The 25,114-nt window shown below is 30.8% G+C and overlaps 3 protein-coding genes and 4 non-coding genes across 7 annotated transcripts; 2 read left to right on the plus strand and 5 right to left on the minus strand.

Moving 5' to 3' along the window:
• Positions 1-307: 307 nt before the first annotated feature.
• LOC123912031 lies at positions 308-401 on the minus strand. The gene has a single exon (XR_006810888.1). It is a non-coding gene; the product is annotated as a small nucleolar RNA R64/Z200 family (small nucleolar RNA).
• Positions 402-470: 69 nt separating this feature from the next.
• On the minus strand, positions 471-553 carry LOC123912028. The gene has a single exon (XR_006810884.1). It is a non-coding gene; the product is annotated as a small nucleolar RNA U54 (small nucleolar RNA).
• A 79-nt stretch (positions 554-632) lies between these two features.
• Positions 633-707, minus strand: LOC123911989. Its single transcript, XR_006810844.1, has one exon. It is a non-coding gene; the product is annotated as a small nucleolar RNA SNORD18 (small nucleolar RNA).
• A 93-nt stretch (positions 708-800) lies between these two features.
• LOC123912021 lies at positions 801-880 on the minus strand. The gene has a single exon (XR_006810876.1). It is a non-coding gene; the product is annotated as a small nucleolar RNA Z199 (small nucleolar RNA).
• An 8,593-nt stretch (positions 881-9,473) lies between these two features.
• On the plus strand, positions 9,474-13,607 carry LOC123906461 (probable prolyl 4-hydroxylase 6). The gene is made up of 8 exons (XM_045956374.1): positions 9,474-9,830; positions 9,949-10,023; positions 10,114-10,171; positions 10,977-11,081; positions 12,068-12,125; positions 12,210-12,385; positions 12,473-12,533; positions 13,138-13,607. Exons 1-8 carry the CDS (start codon positions 9,724-9,726, stop codon positions 13,464-13,466), a joined length of 969 nt encoding a protein of 322 aa, XP_045812330.1. The 5' UTR covers positions 9,474-9,723; the 3' UTR covers positions 13,467-13,607.
• Positions 13,608-14,523: 916 nt separating this feature from the next.
• On the plus strand, positions 14,524-17,220 carry LOC123906460 (transcription factor MYB35). The gene is made up of 3 exons (XM_045956373.1): positions 14,524-14,656; positions 15,354-15,483; positions 16,313-17,220. Exons 1-3 carry the CDS (start codon positions 14,524-14,526, stop codon positions 17,091-17,093), a joined length of 1,044 nt encoding a protein of 347 aa, XP_045812329.1. The 3' UTR covers positions 17,094-17,220.
• A 2,386-nt stretch (positions 17,221-19,606) lies between these two features.
• LOC123906463 lies at positions 19,607-24,797 on the minus strand. Its single transcript, XM_045956375.1, has 9 exons — positions 24,430-24,797; positions 24,147-24,218; positions 23,376-23,600; positions 22,736-22,871; positions 22,209-22,371; positions 21,892-22,020; positions 21,555-21,749; positions 20,705-20,827; positions 19,607-19,964 (listed from the first exon to the last, which is right to left on the minus strand). Exons 1-9 carry the CDS (start codon positions 24,608-24,610, stop codon positions 19,872-19,874), a joined length of 1,317 nt encoding a protein of 438 aa, XP_045812331.1. The 5' UTR covers positions 24,611-24,797; the 3' UTR covers positions 19,607-19,871.
• Between the last annotated feature and the right edge of the window lie 317 nt (positions 24,798-25,114).

The raw sequence follows: 25,114 nt of genomic DNA on the forward strand, positions 1-25,114 counted from the left end.
AAAATGTAAACAATGGTAAAATATGAATCGGAATGTATGTCTCATGGCCAGTCCCAAATGGTAAAAGCAGCGACGCCGCTCCACAAGGCAATGGAATATGAGACAAATCCAGCGGAGATGCCGCGAAAGCAGCACCGTCAACACCGTAAAACATTTATTTATGACGGTTACTAGAGAACTATGCAAACACTTTTCAATTTGCTCCCAATTAGTACTGAGATTAATCGGAAATCTCCCGTCACTAACAAAAATTAATTAATAAACAAATACAAAAACATCATAAAATAAAACAATTAGAATTTAGAAATATCTGCTCAGTGAATAAGATTGTCATTCTCATTGATTATAAAAATCTCTGAAGTCTGACATGTGAATTTGTTCTTAATTCATCACAGCAGAACAACACATTGATAAATCATAAAATTCAAATTAAAATTACTAAATTAAATAAACAAAAAAATTGATAATGTAGCTCTCATATATAATGAATTATCTGCTCATACTTCGAATCAGAATAGCGTATACTGCAACAAAGGCAGAATATCACAGAGCCATAAACACAAAATCACAATAAACAAAAAATAATCACAAATAAAAAAATAAATATTATGAAAATTGTTTAAAATTAAAAAGAGATCAGAAATTGGAAAAGGTTGTCGGTCACAGTAATTCAGAAACACGGACCAATGTAAACATCATCATGTCTCTCTTTTGTTTCAATTCAAAAAAAATATTTGTCGTATAAAAATAAAATTAAATAAAAATAAAAACATGAATATGAAGAAACAAAGTGAATAATAAATCATCAGAGACTTAAATACTAGGAATCATGGAAACTAATCCATCATATTGTTGCAGTTATTTTCTCATCATATGATTTATACACAACAATTCAAAAACAAAACAACATAGAACCCTAAGGTGAAAAAGAAACATTGATATTGAACATGAGAAAATTAACCTAGTAAAAGAGATTCATAGATATTGAGCAGAGAATTATGTGTGTGTTGTGTGTGTGAGTGTGAGGCTGAGAGAGAGAGACGGTGTGAATTTATAAGGATGTTTGGTAGTTTCTAGAAAACGGAAACCCTAAAAAATTTAGGAAGATTGGTGATGACCCGGTTTATACTATATGGGCCTTTGAACAATCGTATCATGTCATGTGGGGAATTACTAAAACCACCACCACCTTCTTCTAATTGTTTTTTTTTTTTTGACTTAACCTTCTTCTAATAGTTATGCACCGTAAAGTAGTTTTTTTCTCTGTTTGATAAAGTCAGATTTTGAGCTTATAGTTTAAAGGTTCTATTTGGAAAATATTTTTCAAAAAAAACTTATAGCTTATTTTTCAAATATTATTTCAATTTTTAAATAGTTTATGAGTTTATAGTTTATAGTTTTTCATTTTTTCTTCCAATTTTACTTCTGTCATCTTACTTGAAAAAATTAAAATTTTTTTTATGTCATTTTATTATTATAAGCTAGTTCAACCTCTAATTTTATCAAACGATCCAAATTCAATCAACTGTTTTATTTGCTATAAACAGACCTGTTTGGATTGACTTATTTTTTAGATTATGCAAAATAGCTTATGCAAACAAATAAGTTTTTATGTATTATTATAAGTTTGTCAAGATTGTTTATGAAAAAATGGCTTATAAAAATACAATTTAGTGAGAACTTATGAATTATCATAAAAACTTATTTAGTTGCATAAGCTATTTTTTATAAGCTCAAAAATAAGTCAATCCAAACAGGTGCTAGCTTATAAGTTATTCGTTATAAGTTCATCCGCTATAAGTTAATTTATCGGATTCCCGCTATTTTTTACCAAATAAAGCATACAGTTCTGCATACAATATATCCATTTAATCCATTTAACAAAATAAAAAGTGATCTCTCAAATTTTAAAATTTCAACTAATTTGTTACTGTATATCAAAATAAAAAATTCAATTGATATAGCTAATCCACCAAAATATGTATATGTCAAGTAATGGATTATCTCAAGATCTTAAGCGGTTAGGATAAAGTGAGATAAGTTAACCTTCTTCTAATGGAATTGGTGCATGTAAACGCATTGCTTCTTTTATAACAGTTTTCAAATATACGAGCTTGTGAAGATTTGATTTATCGACATACCCTTTTTCATTATAGACGCCTCTTTCTTCAGCTTGTGCTTTATGCATTACTTATGGATTCTTAATCAATTATGACATTGTCCATTCTAAAATTGTAAATGTGGTGTTGTTTCTGACGCTAAAGATCTCCTAGATGAGAACATGACATTATTTGTAATATCAAATATATATTTTTTTAAATTCACAACAATATTTTTTAAGGAAAAGAATGGTGGATAACATCGCTGTAAACTATAACATCTCAACTATATTAACACTTTAACAATAATATTTGTTTTTTTTTTTTTATCAATCAAAAATATTTGTTATTAAATTAGCTTTGAGTTGAGTTATATGAATCACTAGTAAATTCTAATATGAACTATTTCATCAAGTGGTTTATGGTGTACCGTCATGAATAACATTATAACGAATACGAATTTTACAAAATTTACCATTGGATTGAAAGTTTATATCATATAGATCATCCATAGAAAAATTTAGAAAAACTGAAAATCATTTGATTTGTTATTGAGACAGATCAAGATTAACGGTTTATTAAATAACGTAAATCTTGATGGGTCTCAATAACATATCAAATGATTTTCAAAATATTTAAAAAAAAATTATGGATGATCTATACGATATAAACTTTCAATCTAACAGTGAATTTCGTAAAATTCATATTCGATAAATCACTTGTCCACGGTGGCATTAGCCATGAATCACTTACGAAGAAATGTCTAAATCATATTTATCATGCTCACAATTTCAAGAACAAAATTTGATTTCTTATCATTTGCTATCTAAATCTACTATTTGACTCAATTATGGCTATTATCCAAAAGTTTCTCCATGTAACATGCTAACCAAAGGGATTCTTAGACAAAGCTTTAAATATCTATAGTTCAAGATAAGTATGAGACAAAACACAAAAGAAAAAATAATTTAATATGGAACATATTTTTTCTTATGTTATGGATGAATTTTGTTACTAATAATTCCAATTATTCATAGACTTTTAATAGTAACATAGTACTAACCAAAATTGTTGCTTTGACAACATTGTCTGATAAGGGATGTTCCAAATCACTGTCCTTTTGCAGCTTCAAAAGAACAACAAAATCCTCTCCTTTTTCTTCTTTGTCCCTAGTTTCCAAATTCTTTTGTCTATGATTTCTTACTACATTCTTTAGTATCTCATCAATTTCCCTATGAAGCTTCACAATTCCTTGCCTTAATCCTATAAGAACTTGAAGAATTCCAATTGAAGGAAACAAATCTGCCAGAGAAAACCCTCCAGCCATCTTTGATACATCGATCCTTCATAAGTTTACTAAAAGCTGTTCTTGAAGTTATTCCATAAGCCAATAGTTTATCATTTTTAGAAGGTGTAATGAAGTAGCAAATAGTTTAGTTAGCCTGTCAAAAATCAGTGGTTGTTGTAGTTGGTTGGGGTGCATCCCAGACTATTGTATGAACTCATTGTAAGGATCTTTTATCTATAAAATGAAACTTTCATTGGTTTGTAAAAAAAAAAAACAACAATAACAAACCAAAATCACGTATAAATCTATACAATAAGATAATTATGAACGATATAATAAAAACATAAATTAACAACTTTAAAAATATATTACGGAGTGATTCTATTTTATTCAACCCAAATTAGAGGGGCAGCAAAATAGTGGTAACAAATAACAAATAAAATGGAATAAACACCACTAGTTTAAGTACTTATACTCCATTTATTTTTAAATAATTCAAGCAATTGAATTTCATCACATATCACTTTAATCAGATTATGTCATTTCAAACATAGCATAAAAGATGAGAAATCCACATCTTTTTTTAAATAATTTTCAAAATTCGCACTTCTGGTTTGGAGCTTGCTCTTCAATCGGTCTTTGGAGTTGTTTGTGGTTGCGGCGGCGGTTTTGTGTTTTTCAAGTGTTTTGGATCTGGATGGGTTTCGGTTACTTCCAGTTCTGCGGTGGCTCGTCTTTCTGGTATGGTGTTGACGGCGGATTTGGGTCTTCGTTCGTGGTGGTACTAGTTTTAAGGCGGTGGTTGCTTGTTGTGCGGCTGTTTTGTTTGTTTGCAGTGGTGTTGGAAGCTTTTGCTTCCTATTCCACTAGGTTTTTTTGTTGTTCACAGTGGCGTTGGGCTGCATGTGGCGGATTCGGCGGTTGTTCGGTGGTGCTGGTTTGCAGTAGGGCGTTGGCGTGAGTTCTAACCAATTGCGTACAAGGTGAAAGATGGATGTGGTGGTTGTGATGGTTCTAAGTTGGGATGGTGGTGGCTGCGTCAGATCTGAGAAGGGGGTGGTGTGGCGGCAGCTGCGACGGTTCTGAGTTGGAGGTGTTGTGACGGTGTGGTGGTGAGGTGTTGACGTGGAGGTGTTGGTTTTGGCGCCGCCGGTGTGAGGTTGATGTTGTGTGAGACTGGTTTTCCTCGATACGGGATTCTCTGACAAGCTTACAAATCCGTTGAGATCTGCATGACTCGTTTTTTAGCCTCAGTGTTGACTCGATACGAGATTTGTAGGTTTCTTTGTATTTGGTCGACCTTTTTCGCATCAGTGTTGACTGTGAGTTGGGGACTTAACTCCCTAGTTTTCATTCTGCCGTTGCCCCATTAATTTTTGCCTCACAAAGCTGCTTTTTGTATTTTGATAGGCCGATCACTTTTGATTTGAGATCGGGAGTTAGAGTCTTAGGGCATCTTTTTGGGTCGGGTTAACGTTGATAGTCCTCTTTGGTGGTCTGGTGTTTGTGGTGTTTGCTCTAGTGGTCTGGTGACTGGGGAGTGTGTACTAGGTGGTGTCAGTCTTTTAGCTTTCTCATTGGTGTTCCACTTATATACGACGCCTCTGTTTTATAATTCCGTAATTCTGTTTATCCCAGCATCTGTTCGTCTTGTGCAGAGACCGATTATTATTAATAATATTTTGCCGTTTAAAAAATAATTTGTCACATAGCAGATTGAATATAAACAATATTTTTTGTTTTTTCTACAAATTTCGGAGTACTAATTAATTACTGCTAATTAAGTTCTTTCACGGGAGGAGATCCTCTAATGTGATATTTTTGTCGTATAAAATCCCTTTCCACTCATCTTTTTACAACAAGCATTTTTAATTATTAAAATAGTAATAGAAGTTTGAGATGGAGACTGAAAATATCCTGCCGTTAAAATTACACAGGAGACAAATTTCAAAAAATAAAAATAAAAATTTCAAGTCTAGTACTACTAGTACTAGTATTTGCCTAACATATTAATGAGAGCATGCTCCATTATTAATGCACACCACCATTTTGTACATCAAGTCAAATGTATGTAGCACAACTCTAGGCATATGGCTACACCTACGTGCCTCTCTCAAATTAACATAAAGGCAATAAATGCATTTATTATATATACATAATATACAATCATAATAAATACTAATAAATTATTCACAATATAGTGATTAAAAAAATTGAGAGAAACTATTGAAATATAAATAAACATTATTGGTTCATTTAATTGGAAGGAATTAATCTTTCCAAAAAAAAAGGGAAGGAATTAAAGAAAGTAATTAAAAAGGAAGGAAAACACAAAAATTGATGAATAAACGTAAATTAAATCTATTATAAAAAAAAACTTAAACTAAATCTTAATTCATATTCATTTATTGGTTTTCGTATTTTACTTTCTTCGCATTTTATTTCTTTCCAACCAAACGGACCCTAAAAGAAAATGCATTGTCTTTAAGAAGAGAATATTTGATCTTATATAATAAACATTTTGATCCTTATAAAAAGAGAAACTATTGAAATAAACAATTTATGTTGTTGAGATCAAATTGATACTTAAAAAGAGGAAACAAATATGCATCGATATAATTTTATACTGTCAATCAACAACAACTATGTATTCTGCCACGTCACTCAATTTCAATAATATTACATGAAAGTTTCAATCATTTTTATTAAATGTCAGTGTAAATGACGGGTGCGTGTTTTTTAAACCCATACTTTGATATCCTCTCCTATTTTGAGGTACCTAGGTTTAGGCCTTAGCATCGTCTAGACTTTGACCCGTGCGATGCACGGGTTTTAATTTTTCACATCTCCTTCATCAACATTTTACAAGTTTGTAAAATATAACATTTTTCTCTTTCATCAAAGATGAATTAAAACAACAGAGTGAAGAGTATAATAAGAGATTGAGAGGGAGAAAAGGTGGTCGAAACCTGAAGAAAAAATAATAATTTGCATCTTAATGTTTGTTCAGTCTATTTCGATTAACAAGAGATATATTTTTAGAGACAGACATTCGCGCCCGTATATAACCGTACGCTTGTGATTGATTTTTCAAATTTTTGACTCAAGATCCAACCCGAATCTAACCAAATACTTTCATATATTAGCGGTTATGTCAGTTTCAAGCCGGGTTGTAAGTCCGTACTCAATCATACTTAATTTACACATAATATTTTGTCTGGGGATATATTTATTTTGTGCCCTGTGAAACTAGTGTACAAAATTTGGTGCTTACAACTCATACTTTCCATTCTTTCAAAAAAGATAAATAAAACATTATACTCAAAAAATTATAATATTATAATGTTAAAAAGTGTACACTAAAATAAACAATGGCATTTTTAAAATCACCTTATAAAGATTATAGATTTGTGCGATTGTGATGTTGTCAATTATATACTATATTATAGTGGATTATGGCTTTTGGTTGTAGGAGAGGAGGCGAAACTTCTAACTGATCCATTCAATGAGAAATGCTAGTTGCAATTTTCTTATATCAATCTGGTGTCTAGCTAGGAAATTCAGATAAATAAGTGGAGTGTTGAGTTCGAATCCCGACTCCTGAACATATAGTGTAATGTTCCTGTTAATTAAATTAAGTTCATGAGACTATAAAATTTTATTTTATGAGAAAAAATGATGCATTGACGCAATATAAAACTGTCTATTAGTACCAATTATGTTTTTCGCTATGTCATCTCACTTTTTCTATAGAACATGATAAAATTGATAAGTTGATAAATTTTTATTGAATGGTCGTGTAAAATTATTTTACACTGTCAGTGTTAAACTTTTATTTTATAGTTATTTATCGATTGACCAATATAATAAACTTTTTATTTATTTATTTATTTTTGAGGGATTCACCTCTGCCAACTAATTTCATCTAATTTTCATAAATAAAAAACTAATTTAATCTATTTATTTAAATATTAATATATTTGACGACATTAAACCATCTATAATTTACCAAAAACAAACATTAAACCATCTATAAAATACAAAAGAGCCATGTGATTTCCGGTAGCTAAAGTCATGAATAATAATAAAATACTACGTATTGGGTTAAATAAATTTGTTTCCTATCATGTTCAATTTCTTTGACTTCTTTTTATTTTTTTGGTACAACTTTTTATTTCTTTCTATAAAATTTTAAAATTAACCAGTCAATTTTTTTTTGAATTAAATGCTTCACGATAGCTAAATCCATAAATATTAACAAAATTAGTAAACAAATATAGTAAAAATTTATTTCTCATATTAATTTCTTTGACTACTTTTTATTTAAACTATACAATTCAATCATATTTAAATTCTTTATTAATAAAATTTATCAGATGGATAATTTTTTTATTAAATAGATGGATAATATATAACTTAAGCATTTTTTTTTTGTCAAATAGTCTAATAGATAGAAATTCACTCTTAAAATGAATAGAGAATTCTACATTCGAAATCCGACCATGCATATATATGCAATGTACCTATTAACCAAGCTATGTTTAAGGAGACCTATATATATATATATATATATATATATATATATATATATATATATATATATATATATATATATATATATATATTTAAGCATCTATTACATGAATAAAAAAATCTAACATGTTATTAATTAGTAATATTAATTCATTTAAAATTTCAAATTCAATTGTTCCAAATTATAATGTTTTTTCCTTTCTTTCTATTTTGTCCCATATTAAGGTTCAACTAATGGGTTGTTTTTTAATCAACGATGGTGTTGGAAATGACCTTAAGAGATTGGGAGAGACAATGGCAACATCAATGTGTGACACATATTGGAAGGAGATGGAAGCTTGTTGCAGTTTTTGTGTGCGTGAATATTGCATATAAAAGAGATAAATGATAAAAAAAAAAATGGTTTCTCAACTTGTTTGACCGGTTAATAGGTAAGAGGATAAAAAAATTGGCTGATATGACAAGTTTTTATTGAAGTATGTTAGAAGAGTGTGTTAGAGGGCGTGAACCTAGCATTACTCAATTATTTAGTCATTAAAATATACGAGTAAAATATTTAGTCCTCAAATTTAAAAACATGCATCAATTTCTTTCGCTCATCCACCAAATTGTCTTTAATGAAAATAAGTCAAAATCAATTAAAGACTATTCAAGAATGCTTGAATGAGACGTAAGAGGTCTCTTTTAATTTAACTAGATATCTTAGGTACGAATTCATAAATTTTTTGAGAAAAAACTTTGCCCCTTATTGTGATTTTACCTATAGATCAAAAAATTAGTCTATATAATTACATGTATAAAATATCAAATTTTAATAAAAAATAATGATAAAAGACAAACATTTAGTAAAAAAGAAAATAAAAGACCAACGTATTAACTGACATAATCTATCATTACATCAAAATAAATGGATGTAATATGTAGTTACAAATTTAGTAGGACATTGTAACACACGTTAGAAGTCCAATGTCAAATTGAGGATTGAAATTGTTTTAACTTAAATGATATAATTTGTTATCTTAGCCGTCTAATTTCCTATTATAATGTGTATTAATTGCTTCAACAAATTTTGATCCCAAATATACAACTTTTAAAATTGTGGTACTAAAATTGCTCAAAAAATAATAATAATTGTGGTACTAAAACTAATCATTGGTTGTTTAGTAGTGATTGACGCTAAATTTAGTAGGAAAGATTACAGTTCAATTCTCGTATATGAGAGAGAGCTGAAATCACTTGAACCTAGAATTGACCTCCGAACCAGATTAAACGGTCTAGCCGACCGGATACTAGTGATGAAAATAAAATAAAAAAAATTGTGGTACTAAATTTAGAAAAAGAGATTAAATTGAATATTAAATAATGTTATTCAAGAATATAAACTGACCTATATTATAATTTCAAAGATTTAAAACTGATTTTATTCACTATTAAAATAAAGATTGACTTAAAAAATAATATTGTAATAATAAAAGAAATTGTGAGGAACATTCCAGAAAAAATAGATTGAGGGAGGTTTTCAGAAAAGTAAAACAGACACAACACAACACAACACAAACGAGACGCCAAACTCAAATCTGTGGGTGTCTTTGTCTTTGTTCCAAACCAACAACAATTAACAATTAATTATTTCTTAATTATTTAATTAAGAAAAACAAAACAAAACCCCTCTCTCTCTCTCTCTCTCTCTCTCTCTCTCTCTCATTATATTATAACTATAAGAGTAACATTCATTCTTAATTCTTATTTTGATTCTTCTTCTGATTCTGCTTCTATTTCCGTGTCAATTTCTACATCATCATCATGTTTCAGCCTCGTTTTCTTCCATTATTACTCTTTCTCCCCTGTTTTTTCTCTGTTCTTTTCGTATCTTCAATTCGATTACCCGGTTTAGAAGAAGATAAACCAACGTAAAATACCGCATACCCTTTTCTTCTTTTTTGTTTATGTGTTTCAAAATGTTGAAAAAATCTTATCTTTTTTTGTTGGGGGTTTTCAATTTTTGATTTTTTGTTTCACTGTTTTCAGGCTTGGATCGGTTTTTGGAGTAAGAAAAGTGAAGTTTGATCCCACACGTGTCATTCAGCTCTCATGGAGTCCTAGGTACTTACCCTTTTCCTCTGTCCTACAAAAGTTTTTATTTTTATTTTTTTTACTTGTTGTAATTTTTGTTTTGTGAATTGTGTTATGCAGGGCTTTTCTGTACAAGAATTTTTTAACTGATGAAGAATGTGATCATCTTAAAGAGCTGGTTAGGATTTTTATTTTCCAGTAATTATCATTGGTTTTGGATTTTTGTTTCCTTGTGTATGTGTTGGAATGTAATTAATAGTATATATTATGCTCATGTTGAGAGCCCTTGAAAATGAGTTTCAAGTGCGAGGCATCCCTCACCTTAAATCGCTTTTGTAAGGTTGAGTTAGACTCAGCTGTCAGGCTATTGAGGTTACACTCTAGATGATCAGTACTAGGCGTGAGAATGTGTTGAGAATTGAGTGTTGCCTGAAAATATGCTTATAAGTGGCAGGCATCCGTTAAATTCACCTTACAAGCTGATTTTGTAGGGTTGACTTAGACCCTTCTATCAGGGCCACTTAGCTCATGCTCTAGATTTTAAGTACTAGGTGTGACAAGGTACAAGGTGTGTTGAGAGTCTCTCACATTGTCTGAAAATATGTTTATACGTGGGAGGCGTTTCTCACCTTACATGCTGATTTTGTATGTGATATTGGGGCCACTCAAGTCATGCTCCAAATGTTCAGTACTGGGTGTAACAAGGTGTGTTGAGAGTCTCACATTGTCTGAAAACATGTTTATTTGTGGGAGACATTCCTCACCGTACAAGCTAGTTTTGTGGGTTTGAGTTAGGCTTTGCTATCGGGCCACTTTAGTTATGCTCTAAATGTTTATTCTTTGATGTGACAAGGTGTTTTGAGGGTCTCATATTGGCTTACAATGTTTATAAGGGGATATTTACATTACAAGCCAATTTTGTAGGATTCAATTAGGTCTATTTCAAATTCTAAGATTTCATATCTGAATTTTTGTGATATTAGGCCAAGGATAAACTTGAGAAGTCTATGGTGGCGGACAATGAATCTGGTAAAAGTATACAAAGTGATGTCAGAACAAGTTCTGGGATGTTTCTCAGCAAGGCACAGGTATAAAAAGCGACAATTTATTTTCTTTCCATGTCAAAACTCATAGGCACTTCATGTGACTATAGTATCTAGCATGCAAGTTTTTGTTTTTAATTGTGTTATATTTGAACATGTGGTTCTTCTTATGTTATATATATATATATGGGCATGCATTTTGATGACGAGAAATGTGCTATAGAAATTAGTTCGGTGTTTCAATGTTTTTGTGAGTTTGATCCATGGAGATGATTGACTTGTTTAAATTGTGAACGGAATTTTATGTAAAATGTGGATTGACATTGAATTATACTTTGCAATGAAGATAGCCTAATATCAAAAGTTTTAAGTAATCATGGGCATATTCACGTGATTTTAAATCCAAAACATTCTGAAGCTGTCAAAGTCAAAGAATCCTTGAGTTCAGAACAGTTATTTGCATTACATTACTACATTCGTGTAGAAAGATTTTAATATCTAGATTCTTCCTTCGTAGTTGCAAAGAACATATTGAATTATCATTGTAACTTTATGAGGTTTTTGTTCTTCATCCTGTTGATCTTCTATTTTTCTCTCAAACTTTCATATTTATGCAACTTTATTATCCTCATCTTGCATGCTATAACGTGATGCGTTTTAATTGTAGTATTATATATAGTGTGAAGTTGAATCTAATGGTAACTATTAACTCATCTCCCCTTACGCAATAACCCTTTCTCTACAAATCTTTGTAGCACTGACACTTCAAATTGAAGCAATGTATGTCAAACAAGACACCGACACATGATTGCATTTAGTTAATTCATTTTCTCAAATTGTTACCGGTGTCGATGTGTCTGTGTCTGTGTCGTGCTTAGTGTCCATTTCTAAGTTTTACTTTTGACATATATGCTTTTTATTTGTCGAATTTGGATGTTTACTCTTCTAAAGCTGCTTGATTTACGTGCTTTTATTTCTCGAGTTTGGATATTTACTTTTTTAGTTCCTCTTTCTTTTGTTCTTTCTTTAAGGATGAAATAGTTGCTGGCATCGAAGATCGAATTGCCGCATGGACATTCCTTCCTATAGGTAAGTAGACACCGTCACTCTTTGGTCCATTATAGCTTCTTTTTTGCTTCACTTAAATTTTATGATATCTCTTTTGTGCATCAGAGAATGGCGAGTCTATACAAGTATTGCACTACCAGAATGGTGAGAAATATGAACCACATTTTGATTTCTTCCATGACAAGGACAATCAACGACTCGGTGGCCATCGTGTTGCAACAGTGCTGATGTATTTGTCTAATGTTGAGAAGGGTGGAGAAACAATTTTTCCTTATGCCGCGGTAAAGACTTTCTCATGTCTTTGATTCTATCTAACAAAAGAAAGAAAATAAAATCATGATACATGAGTTATTGGTTCGCATTTTCAGGGCAGGTTGTCGCAGCCAAAGGATGAGAGTTGGTCTGAATGCGCTCACAAAGGATACGCAGGTATGCATTTCAGAATGGTTTTATAAGCTATTACTAATTTATTTTTTTAGATTCTTTATTTTGAACCGTAACAAGAGAGACTCGCCTTAAAGCTTCGTGTTACTGGTGCTTAATATTGTGGTGTGCATTTTGCCTTTCTTTTGAATAAGCTACTATTTTTTTTTTGTCTTAGTGTTACGATTATTTAATATTGTGATGTAGGATTGATTTTGACATGTTTGGATGTTATCAAGTAGAATTTATTTGCCTCCAAAATTGATTCTAACTTGAAGCTAGAATTTGTAACTCACTTTTACATGATTGTATCCAAACATACATCACTTTACATTTAATTCAAGTTTAGAGAATCAAGTCATTCAAAATCAGTTTTTGTCACCGTAGAACCAAACACACACTTAAATAAGTATTTATTCAATAAGCTATTATAGGGAGCTTACTTTACGTTATTCTGTAAGCTACTCTAGGAAGTAAGTATATAAAAATAAGGAAAACAACAACTTATAAACATGTCGTAACTTGCTTTTTTTAAGTTTAAACATAATTTTTCTGTCTATTTTTCGGCATAGGATCTTAATTCTAACGCATTCGGTTTCTGTCATTTCAGTAAAACCTCGTAAGGGTGACGCCTTATTGTTCTTCAGTCTTCATCTGAATGCAACTACAGACACTAGTAGTTTACATGGAAGTTGTCCAGTGATTGAAGGTGAGAAGTGGTCTGCAACAAAGTGGATTCACGTCGCAGACTTTATGAAACCGATACGGCTAGCATCTGACGACGATGGAGAGTGTGTTGATGAGAATGAGAATTGTGGTAGATGGGCTAAAGTTGGTGAATGTGAGAAGAATCCACTTTATATGGTTGGTAATGATGGAGTTAAAGGAAAATGTATGAAGAGTTGCAATGTTTGCTCTTCTTCTTCTTCTTCTTCTTAGGGAGGTTATCATGATTTATGTTATAAACTAGAAAATTGTAATGAATTACAGAAAGAATTTAAAAGAATAGAAAGTGTATTATTGAAAAATGAATAGAAATTAAAAAAATAATCCTCTTAAGGGTTTTTCCTTTACAATGAATTATGATGCCATGGCTCAACAATTTTAAACCGCACGAACAAAATGAAGTTGTGATCGAATTGCATAAGTGAAGTGATCAAACATCAACAATGTCAGTTCATGATTCAACCAATGGAACCGTTCGATTCATTTTTAAATGAAGTTGGATTCTCTGATGTCAAATGAAGTTGGATTCTCTGATGTCAAAATTTTGACGTATTGATGCATTCGGTATATTTGTAGTCGTTAGATTGATATTCGACATTTTAAAAAATAATAAATACCAACTTAAAATTTGAACCGTCCAATTTCAATCCAGCATTCACGAATATATTGAATGTGTGAATGCGTAATAATTTGACAGCACTGAATCATGGTCCAATCATTTTCATTATTGTTTAGCTTATATGAAAATGCATGTTTTGAATTAAGAGTTACTAGAATTTAGAACTTGTGCTACTATATATTAAATAGAGGCATCATCATGCATATGAACCAAGTAACATAATAGAGAAATAATTGCATTCAATAGTATATCATAATTAGTTAAACATATTCAGTTTTAACAAAATTGGTCATTCAAATTGTACCTGAAATATAAATTGTTCATAGGAGCTAAAAGCATATGAGAGAGAGTGAATGAATGAATGTAAGGCACTTGCATTATGATTCTGATGTCATACAAATGGTTTGGTTTTTAATTTTTGTTATCATAAAGATGAATATAATCATGCAATTGTTGTTATATGGATCCAAAATTTGCATGCTTTTCTTACCTCTTCATATCTTAAACATTAGCCTCATTTCACTACTTTAAAACTTAGCTTTCATTTCAATGCACTTTGCATCAACAATTTCATAATTCACTAACTCTTTCTTCTCAAAATATTTTCATTTTTCCTTTTTTTTTGTCATTTTTTCTTCTCATTTCATACAAATGGGAAGGCCTCCATGTTGTGATAAATCCAATGTGAAAAGGGGTTTATGGACTCCTGAAGAAGATGCTAAAATTCTTGCTTATGTAGCCAAACATGGAATTGGAAATTGGACTTTGGTTCCAAAGATAGCAGGTTTCTTTTTCCTCAATTCAGAAAACATGATTTTTAAATTTATTTAGAAACATAATTTTTAAAAAAATTGTCAAAATCGCGAGTTAATTCATAGAGTCTAGATATCAATTTTGAATTGACTTGATTGATTGTAAACTTAATTTTTAGTAAAGTCAGAAATGAAAATGAGTTAATTTTTTGTTAAGAAGCTAAATTAACCCATCTAAATTTGCACCAGAAAAAATCAAACTTGAGACCTTAGTTGAAACTGAGTTTATTCATGTAGAAATTTTATAAAAAAGATTCTATTTTTTTTAAAAAAATTCATCCATTATTCACATTTGGCTCCTTTTATTCTTTGTTAACTTGATATTGCTCATGTTAGTTTTTTTATTTATAATTTAGTTGAAATTTTGAATAATTAATGCATTTCTTAGTGTATTACCTAAATATTATTTTGATGAAGTAAATTCATACTAGTCTATGTACCAAAAAGAAAAATTCATACTAGTCTACGAGTCAATTTCAAATAGACAAAACAAGTTTGCTTAAACTGTCGATTTTAAACTGCGGTAGAAGTTGCAAACCTATATATAGCAGTAAAATGCACCCGATGCGGTCAAATTGTGATTGTGATACCGTTGCAAAGATCTCAAAATCTTTTATAATGCGATTGTGTGCTGTAATTTAAATTTTTGTTTCTTGAACTTGTTTTCAGGGCTGAATAGGTGTGGTAAGAGTTGTAGGCTAAGATGGACCAATTATTTAAGACCTGATCTGAAGCATGATAGTTTTACACCTCAAGAAGAAGAGCTTATTATTACCCTTCATGCAGCTATAGGAAGCAGGTATGTTCAATTGTTTATATTCTTGTTCATGTTTCACTTTATGCAACCAAATTATTTTTGTATAAAATAAATATGAAATGTGACAGTAACTAAAAATGTATGATTCAAAATGGCTTTAGAGTAAGATCTATGTATTTTAGTGTAACAAACTTACACATATATGTTGTGCAAGAATCTTACATCAAATTTGTATGTTTTAACTGCATTTTCCCTGTACATATTTTCTTCATTTAAAATGGAAATTTGTATGTTTTAATGAGATTTAATATCCAGATTGTTTATATCCATCCGATCACATTAAAAAAATGCAAGTTTTAAATTTAGTTTTCTGTATAGTTAGTAGTCTTGGTAAAATAATAAAATCGGGGTCCCCCGAAAGTAATGTGAGGCCTAAAATTAGGTGAGTCTTCTGAGTGAAGAAATCATGAAAGGGGAGCTAACAGCTAAGTAGGGCGAGTTCAAGGTTTAAAATAAGGGTTTGTCTAGCCTTATTTCTTTTCGCACCTCCTAAAGTCACTTCAAAAGGGTCTCGATAATCTTGTTGGAGTAAAAGACATTCGATAATCTTGTCGGAGTAAAAGACTTTCGATAATCTTGTCGGAAGTATACTTTAAAACATAAAACATTTTTTTCCCCTTTTTTAAAAAACTTGGGGGTGAGAAAAGAAACTCTAAAATTTAACATGACAAAACTTTATGCAATTATTTGTTTAATATTAACTTTGACATGAATCTCAAACTTGCTATAACCAACTATAAACACTTTTTTCTTCTATGCATTCACCTAATTTAAAATCTCATTACAATAATATATTTTTTAATTAATGTAGATGGTCTTTAATTGCAAAAAGACTACCTGGAAGAACAGACAATGATGTCAAGAATTATTGGAACACAAAATTAAGAAAGAAGCTTATGAAAATGGGAATTGATCCAGTAACTCATAAGTCAGTTTCACAAGTACTTTCTGACTTAGGAAGCATTAATAGCCTCACATCAACAACCACTCAAAGCCAAATGAATTATGTCAATAATAATTCAATTATGGAACACACAAAAGAGGAACAAATTCAATATTCATTGCAAAATGAACAAGTTCAATATCACCAATTCATAAACCAAGATAATTTCCAACAACAAAATATGTTAAGTGAAGTTGCATCTTCAAGCTCATCTTCATGTTCCTCTAATTTAACAAGGTTAAGCTCGCCGATTTCGCTAGCTCAAATTAGTTCTAATTCTAACTTTGATTGGAGTGAGTTTCTTCAAAATGACGACCCTTTTGTGTGGCAAGAAATTCAAAATATTCAACAAACTGACATACAAAGGGTAATGTCGTCATTGAGCCTCTCAGGAGGTTTAATGCAAAATGAAGGTGAAATTTCCAATAATAATAAAAACAATTTCAATGGTAATGGAAATGATAAGCAAGGTGGTTCAAATGAAAGTTTGGAAGGTGTTGCTTGTGTTGCAAGTAAAGAATATAAAGTTAATAAGCAATGTGAAGGAAAATCATTTTCAGGGAAGTCATTTGTGGATGGCATTTTGGACAAGGATAATGAGATAAGGGCAGCATTTCCTGAATTATTGGATGGTTCTTTTGATTATTAAGTGATTGTGTCACACATTGTTGGACTCAATTAGGTGTTGCATTTTATTTTTTGTTATGATTTAGTTTCTTTATAAGGGTGTTTCTTGGTAGTGAATAATTATTTGAAGGTGTGATTTTATATTTGATGTGGAGGTGTGATTAAACATTTTTGTGTGTGATTTTCTTTTTGGAATAAAATGTACCTTTGATTTTTGTTTGGTTGAATTAGAAGCTTTATTGTGGAACCAACTTGTATTAGTTCTTTTAATCATGTTTTGTTTTGTTTTCCAAATAACTAAAATAATTTTAAGGCTTAATAATTTTATGAGACTTACTAAAAATAGGGGACCGGGAGTAAGAACGAACTAATAATCATGATTCTTAAGACCTTTGATACTGTATCTTCACTCAAAACTTTAAGGCATTTTACATGTGAGTTACCTATTTTATATTTTGTTCATTTGGTTCATTCATAACCGATGTGAGAATAGTCACTCATATTTAAACTTCAAAAATATTCTCTTTTAAGTGTGAGTCTCTCATATCATGGACTATACATGTTGGCTGCAAAAGATGAGCTAAGATCTAAATTTGTGGTTATAATTGTTTTATGTTAATATTCAACATCCTAAAATATAGCATCATATTGTTGCATTCCAACAGTTGCAACTATCATGAATCAATCAAATTTTACAGATTACAGATTAGACTTAATTATAGAAATCTATTTACTATATTTGGATTAACAAGCTAAATGAATCATAACCATATTCTTATAACCAAACAAAAAAATTATCTGTCCACAACTTTACCCAATTTCTCTCTCCAAATCAAAAAGACTTATATGATCAATTGAAAATACTTATTTTTTTAAGCAATCAATTGAAAATACTTATTGAAGAAAAATTGTTACACAAACATATCAAGAAAAACAAGGAAATAATTTATTCAACAATGAACACATTGCAAAGATCTTCATGTTCATTTCGACGACAAGGATCGTCCGGTCGGATATGGCAAGATAGCATATTCATGGAACCAAAAGGAAATGTCAATCCTTCACCAAGGAAAAGTCAACTCAAGGAAGAAAATGTGTCACAAATTGTGGTAGGAAGAAGAATGTATGAAAATGAAATTGTACCACATTCACAACCTTCAACAAAAAATCAAAATAAGGTGCAAAGAAGTTTTCTATCTTCCATCTTTGGAAGATGTATGAGTTCTCCAACAATTAAGAATTGATTATAATTATTCTCTACTATAAATTTAAGGTACATTTTGTCATTTTTTTTTTTTTTTATTTTTTATTTTTATTTTCATGTTATGCAAATATGTCAGCCATTCATTGTTCCTTTTTTAATGAACAATGTTTTTTCATTATTTTAAATTTAATATACATGTTCTTACATGATCTTATTGTTGTTGTTCTTTCTGCTTATGTTTTTATCTAGATTCATCAAAAGGCAATGTTGAAAATGGTCACAAAGGAAAAATAAGAAGGAAAAAAAAAAGTGAAAAAAATCAAATATACCCTTTTGGAAAAATCAAGCATCAATTCACAAATGAATAAAAGAGATGTTGCAATGCTTGTATGGGCATAAAATATGGATAATATATGTAAAAAGAATATGGAGCATGATGAGCTGGGAAGAAAAGGAGAAAAAACAAATGCAAAAGAATGAATAAAGACAAAAATCTATTTATTTTTTATAGAAAAAGATAAAAAAAAAACTAATTAATTGTTCATGACTTGCTTCATATTTTATTTATTTATTACTTTGGTCGAAATGACTTGCTTCATAAACAACAGAGATTGTTTTTCTAACTTTTTATGTTGCTCCAAACAAACCTGGGCTGTTTCCCTCTCGACTTTGGATCTTAGCACCCTAAAAGCCTGTCTGTACAAATGATCTAGGCCTATATTTGAAGTACATTGTCAAAAGATAACTTCCGGTAGGATTTAGGGGATTCTGAAAACACGAGAGAAGAATATTTTCTAAAATGAGAAGAACAATTTCTAAAATGATTTGGTTTTGAGACTATTTTTAACCTCCGCGTTTATAAAAACATTTTCAAAAGTATATTTTCAGACGATACAATGTGTTAGTTTTTTCAAATATATACATACAATGTTTGTCGTTGGATCAATTTAATGAATCGGAGATACTCAATCATCAGATTGATCCAATAGTCAATGCTAAGAGTATGAACCATATATAATTAGGATTAGCTCTTGAGCATAAAATGCTAAAATGTGTTAATCTAGTCCTAGGAATTTTGACCAAACTCTGAATGGATACATTAAACCCTATAGTTATGAATATGGAAGAAAGAAGATTAAAGATGAAAAAAAAAGAGTAAGTGCATTGTGAAGAATGAAGATAATCACTAGATTTGTATATGTTGTGACTTGTGACTCAAGTCAATTGGAATATTTTTCATTATATTTATATTTTTAAACTGCAAAGTTTGCTTGTGTCACTTGAATGTTGGCTAATAAAATCAGATTGTTGAGTAATTTAATTTAATATTCTTTTTCTTCTTGAATTTAATTAATTATTATTCTCATTCTCATCACTATACATTCTACAACTTTTACATCAATGAATCAAGAAAGTTCAAAGATACATACATACATACATGGCAGTTAGCCACAGAATCTCAGCTCAAAATATTCTATGATTAACATCCTTATATCCTTATAATATAGTGATTATAAAAATTGCATTAAGCTTAAAGCTCTTTTATGTTTAAGCTTTAACTTAAATTTAAAGGCCTTGTTCAAAAAAAACTTAAATTTAAAGGCCAATTTGGTTGAAACTGCTGTGGTCAATTTTATTCAACCGAATTGCACATAATAAGTGTTCTGGCAAGTCTTCTGGCTTGTTTCCCTGTATCATCAAAATGCATAGAAAGTATATATCATTAACTAGAATATGATAAAATTCCATAGTAAAATTTGTTTTGATAAATATCTTAATTAAGCGCTTATGTATTAGTTATATCAATAAGCAAAGAGAAAATATAGTTAAACTGTTTTTATATAAGGTGTAACCTATTTTCGTAAAGTCTCTCAAAAGACTAACAAATACTTGTGTCGGTAGATAAGTTTAAATAAATTGTTGTTCATAAGCAACCCAAATGCAGGCTAAGACCGTACTTGGATAAACAACTTACTTAAACGCTTATAGGAGAAGAGCTTATCGTATAAATGCTTATGTATAAGCTATTTGTATAACGAAAGATAAAATAGAGTTGAACTGTTTTCATGTAAGTTATGAGCTGTTTTTCATAAGCCAAAAACAGCTTATGGACATGTCATAAGTTGTTTCCATAAACTCTCTCAAATTGTCTAACAAGTGCTTATGTCAGTAGATAAACTCAAATAAGTCAATCCAAACAGGCCCTAAGAGCTTATCATAGAAGTACTCGTGTATATGTTATGAGAAATTTTTGTTAAACTGTTGTTTTTATATAAGTTGTAAACTATTTTCATAAGTTCTCACAAACACTCTTGACAAAATGCTTATGTCTATAGATAAGCCCAAATAAGCTGTTCATAAGTCAATCCAAACGCAGCCTAAAGTTTGTATTAAGTTCATGTTGCCAATAAAATGATAAGATAAATTACCTGAATTGTCAGACCAAAATCCAGGTTACATAGCTTCAGTCTTTCTATGAAGCCCTCAAATCCTTTTCTTGCAATATAGCTAAATCTGTGCACATCCAAATCTATCTCAAGATAGTTTTCTCCCTGTGAAAAAAATGAGCTTCAGAATAAGAACCTATTTGACAGGTTAAAAATTTTCAAAGATAACTTGAGTACACTAGAGATGGAGAACATTAATTTGCTAACAAGCTGCCGCTAAGCACACTGGTATACTTCATGTGTAGCACCGACAACTTCAGATTAAAAGTGTGCCTGACACAGTGTTGTCAATCGCAGATCGCAAAAAAATAGCAGTTTGTTCAAATTCTGCTACGACGCAGTGGTACAGCACTACTATAGCAGTTATTTGACAACACTTCTTACTAAATCAGGTATTGCAGAACAATGACGGTTTGTTAAAATTCTGCTAAGCTAGAGCACTGTAGTGTTGCTATACCGGCTATTTGACAAAACTGCCGAAACATTAAATTATTCCATTTTCTCAAATTATTACTATTGCGGACGTGCCAATGTTGTGTTTGGTGTTTGTGTCAGTACTTCATAACAGTTATGATCGTCAGATTGATAAATGTTTTAATCAAACTTAAAAATTGTCCAACCAAAACATGGCATACTGATGCACCAATTAAAGACAGGTGCACCGCAAACACCAGAATATAAGCAAATTTGCATATAAAAGTGAGTGCGTAAACCAATATCTATATGAGCTTCTAAAAATGCTTATAGCTCCATAAACAATAAGTGAAATATATTTTCTGATATATGATTCTGACAATAATTCAATGAAACTATGATGTGTTGGTGTATTTACCAAGTAAAACTCATGTTGAGGACGTGAAAGAACAGGTTTTTCATTGTAAGCATTCATCAGCTTCTTTTCGGTCGCGCTTAAATTAAGATTCTCCACATTCACCACTCTGCCTAAAATTTTTAATCGATCTCTAAATGGCGCAATTGAATCCATAGGAAAGCCTTTAACTCTCTCCACTTCATCGTTGATCATTTTCTGTCAAGAAACAAAAAGAACAAACACGCTTGTTAATGAAGTGTCTACAGCATAATCACACAGTTATAGAAGCAACATCTTTAACATGTCGATGCAAAATAATCGAGTAAAAAAGGCACAAGAGCATATTCTGCAAACTTACAGTGATATTTTCTCGAAATTGGTCTGAAAGATCTTTAGAATATTTTTCAGATAATTTGAAGTACAAAACCACATTCATTCCTTCACCGTCATTTTCACTCTGGAATATTGTGGCAGGATATAACGGTATCTGCATTTCAAAGAACATAAATATGTGAAAATCGTCATGAAAAAAGTCCATGTGAAGATGTTTATTCCACCTTTACAATTTTCAGTGCATAAGATACAAAATTGTGAATAAAAAGTAGCTACTCATATAAGGATGAGAAATTCACTTTCAAGTTCAAATATCATCTGAACAAGAAAACGTGCAGTTACCTGAATATTTACAACGAGAATAGAAGGGATGTCCCCTGGTACATTTATTGCAGGAATTTGTACAAAGCGAGCTATATGATCAATTTTTCGCGGAGACAAAAACAGGTCAGCACCGAGGGGATAGAAAGCAGCACCGCTTGGAGCAAATTCTTTCTTCTTATCTCTGCAAACCATGCAACAATAAATTATATAAACTATAAAAAATGGAACAATGTTTGATTATTTAATGATAATGACCTCTACGTGACCAATGTTTTTAAAGACCGAACCAGAGAGACCTCCAGGTCATGGTTCAATTGGTTCAACCGGGACCGATAAAGAATAAAAGCAGGTGGAACCTATGAACCAACCACGGTTCAACCTAGTTCAACCTGGATTCAACTAAACTGTAATACAACCAGGACCAAACCAATCGGAGAACTGGCCAAATCAACCAGTTGAACTGGCTGCTTGGTTTTTGAAACATTGCCAACAACAGGATCAATCCGCGAAAGAAAGTTAGTTCAAAGTAAGCATCTAGTACATACCTCAAGTAATTTTTTCCTCGAACTCTGAAGGAACTTGGCTCAAGTGGTGACCAAGAACCGGGGGTTTGTTTCTCTATTGGACAAAATGGAATAGTCGAACCTGCGACTAATTTTTGTTTGAATGCCTTAGGGGAAACTGAAACAAAAGATAAGTCAATAATCAGTAACAAGAAAAACCATAAACAGAACTAGTACCAAACATCTAAAAACTCAGAAGCTCATGATAAAAATTACAACAAGCTTGACACGAAGAGCTTTACTTTGTTGTCAACTCGGCCTGAGAAGTAAAACGAGCTCAATCATAAGCCAACATCTATCATCACTTTCAAAGTCATTCTAAAGTAAATTGTAATAATTACACTAAAATACAAAAGAACCGGTTATGTCAATCACGGATTGCAGAAAATAGCAGTTATGTCAATCACGGATTGTAATAATTCCACTATGCTACAAACATTGCTACAACGCTGCTATATCCACTATTTAACAACACTTTGTACTAAATAGATTATCACAGAACAATAGCAATTTGTTCAAATTCCGCTACGGAAAGTTCAGCTATAACTTCTATTTGACAACACTGAAAATAACATAAGCATAAAGAAAAGTTCGAAGACAAAAAAATATTGACTTCACTCACGTGATGCCATGTCAGAAGGCCCTTCCCTCCACTTGAATGACAGTTTAGAAAGCGACTTTCTACGGGAACTCAGTGTTTCAGGACTCAATGGCCGTTTCTTCTCAACGGTAGGGGCATTGGAAGAAGAAAGGCAAGGCAAACAATTATTTGGTAGAATCCCACAATGATCAGGAGTTAGTCTTCTTTCCTCTCCAATCTCATCAGCATGACTTGCAGAAATTTCTCCTGTCGAAAACATAATTAACTCAGCTCAAGAACTATCTTATTTCAACGCAGAAAAATATATATTTTTTAACTTTACGCCTAGTAATCTTCAAAGCAGAATTTCTACCACAATAAGGTGCACTCTTAGTTTCTGTTGTTGGTGATCACCAAATACAAAATCAACAAAAAAAATTAGGGTTTTTATAAAAATGTTTGCATCCGTGATTAGGACATCAAGGTTTTGATGTCGCCTCCATAATAGAGGCTGGATCAGCCGTATTTGACTATAATTCTCCGCAATATCCACAATATCAAGGATCATGACATGAATTAGACTAATAAACTCATACCATGAAGCTTGAATAAACTCAAACCATGATATGCTCAAATAAATATATATTTTATACAAATATCATAAATCTACAGTCATGCTAGCAGTAAAATAAAATTAAACAACAAATATCATAAATCTACAGTCATTCTAGTAGGTAAATAAAATTAAACAAATTCATCACATATTCTCAAATAAATACATTTCATAAAAAATAAAAATAAAAACCTACATACCATCATAAACACTATAAAATTCATCATCACATTCAGAATCCAAGGCTGAAGTAGAATCAAACCAAGCAGCATCTGAAAAACAGATAATTAGCATAACTTCAATCTCAATCAAATAAATCCACATTAATTTTTTTTTTCTCTTCCAAAATCATAAATTTCAACTCAATTTTTTTCCACCCAATTAAATATAACAGAATTAATTAAACCCTGTTTCATATAAACTAGAATAATTAAAATAAAGGGTATCATTGGATCAAAAAAATTGAAAATTTGAAGTAAATACCTGAAGCACGATTTGAAGTTTGTAAACCAGAATTTGTATGAGCAACATTAGCTTCAATCTTATGAGAAGAAACACGTCTTCTGAGAATTCTTCTTCTTTTTCTCCGATGATTATGATTATTATTAATCTTTTTCACTTTAAGATCATCAGAAACTTTAGGTTTAGACCCACAACTACCCATTATTTTTCTTCAATTTTTCTTCACAACCCAGTTATTGATTCTTGTTCTTGTTGATAAAAATCGATGCTTTATTTAAAAGGGTATTCGGAAAATCAATGGGTTTTTTTCTCATCAGCACCAGCTTCTTTGTTGAGCTGGTGAAGGGTCATTCATAATGATGACGAAATTTAATTATAAAGTTTTATTTTATATGAAAATGTGGATTTCTTTGTTTGGTTTTATTGAGGATATGATCCAACGGTTGAGATTTTGACATTGAGGTGTGTGTTGATGAGATCTAGATAAAGATAATGCAAATGCTAAATAGTGTTCCGGATCACTCTTAAATAGTAAATTTTTTATCGGAATGCTTAAAGTCAACACATTACAAATTGTAGTATTTAACTTTTTGAATAAAATTTTTTTTTTAAATTAAATATTAAAAGAATACCCGGGAACTTTAGCAAGAGCCTAAAGATAAATAACTTTATCCTCTTCTTAGTGCTTAAAGTAGTGGTGTTTAAT

This window comes from Trifolium pratense, linkage group LG2, assembly GCF_020283565.1.
Source record: "Trifolium pratense cultivar HEN17-A07 linkage group LG2, ARS_RC_1.1, whole genome shotgun sequence".
Taxonomy (NCBI): domain Eukaryota; kingdom Viridiplantae; phylum Streptophyta; class Magnoliopsida; order Fabales; family Fabaceae; genus Trifolium; species Trifolium pratense.

What these genes read in the sequence shown, in the direction of transcription:
- LOC123906461 (XM_045956374.1), top strand. Translation starts at nt 9,724, where the DNA reads ATGTTTCAGCCTCGTTTTCTTCCATTATTACTCTTTCTCCCCTGTTTT. An exon ending in TGTTTCTCAGCAAGGCACAG is followed by an intron (nt 11,082 to 12,067) that starts GTATAAAAAGCG and finishes TCTTTCTTTAAG; the next exon opens with GATGAAATAGTTGCTGGCAT. An exon ending in CGCTCACAAAGGATACGCAG is followed by an intron (nt 12,534 to 13,137) that starts GTATGCATTTCA and finishes CTGTCATTTCAG; the next exon opens with TAAAACCTCGTAAGGGTGAC.
- LOC123906460 (XM_045956373.1), top strand. Translation starts at nt 14,524, where the DNA reads ATGGGAAGGCCTCCATGTTGTGATAAATCCAATGTGAAAAGGGGTTTA. An exon ending in TTTGGTTCCAAAGATAGCAG is followed by an intron (nt 14,657 to 15,353) that starts GTTTCTTTTTCC and finishes ACTTGTTTTCAG; the next exon opens with GGCTGAATAGGTGTGGTAAG. An exon ending in CATGCAGCTATAGGAAGCAG is followed by an intron (nt 15,484 to 16,312) that starts GTATGTTCAATT and finishes TAATTAATGTAG; the next exon opens with ATGGTCTTTAATTGCAAAAA.
- LOC123906463 (XM_045956375.1), bottom strand. Translation starts at nt 24,610, where the DNA reads ATGGGTAGTTGTGGGTCTAAACCTAAAGTTTCTGATGATCTTAAAGTG. An exon ending in AACTTCAAATCGTGCTTCAG is followed by an intron (nt 24,219 to 24,429) that starts GTATTTACTTCA and finishes TCTGTTTTTCAG; the next exon opens with ATGCTGCTTGGTTTGATTCT. An exon ending in TTCTCGTTGTAAATATTCAG is followed by an intron (nt 22,021 to 22,208) that starts GTAACTGCACGT and finishes TTTGAAATGCAG; the next exon opens with ATACCGTTATATCCTGCCAC.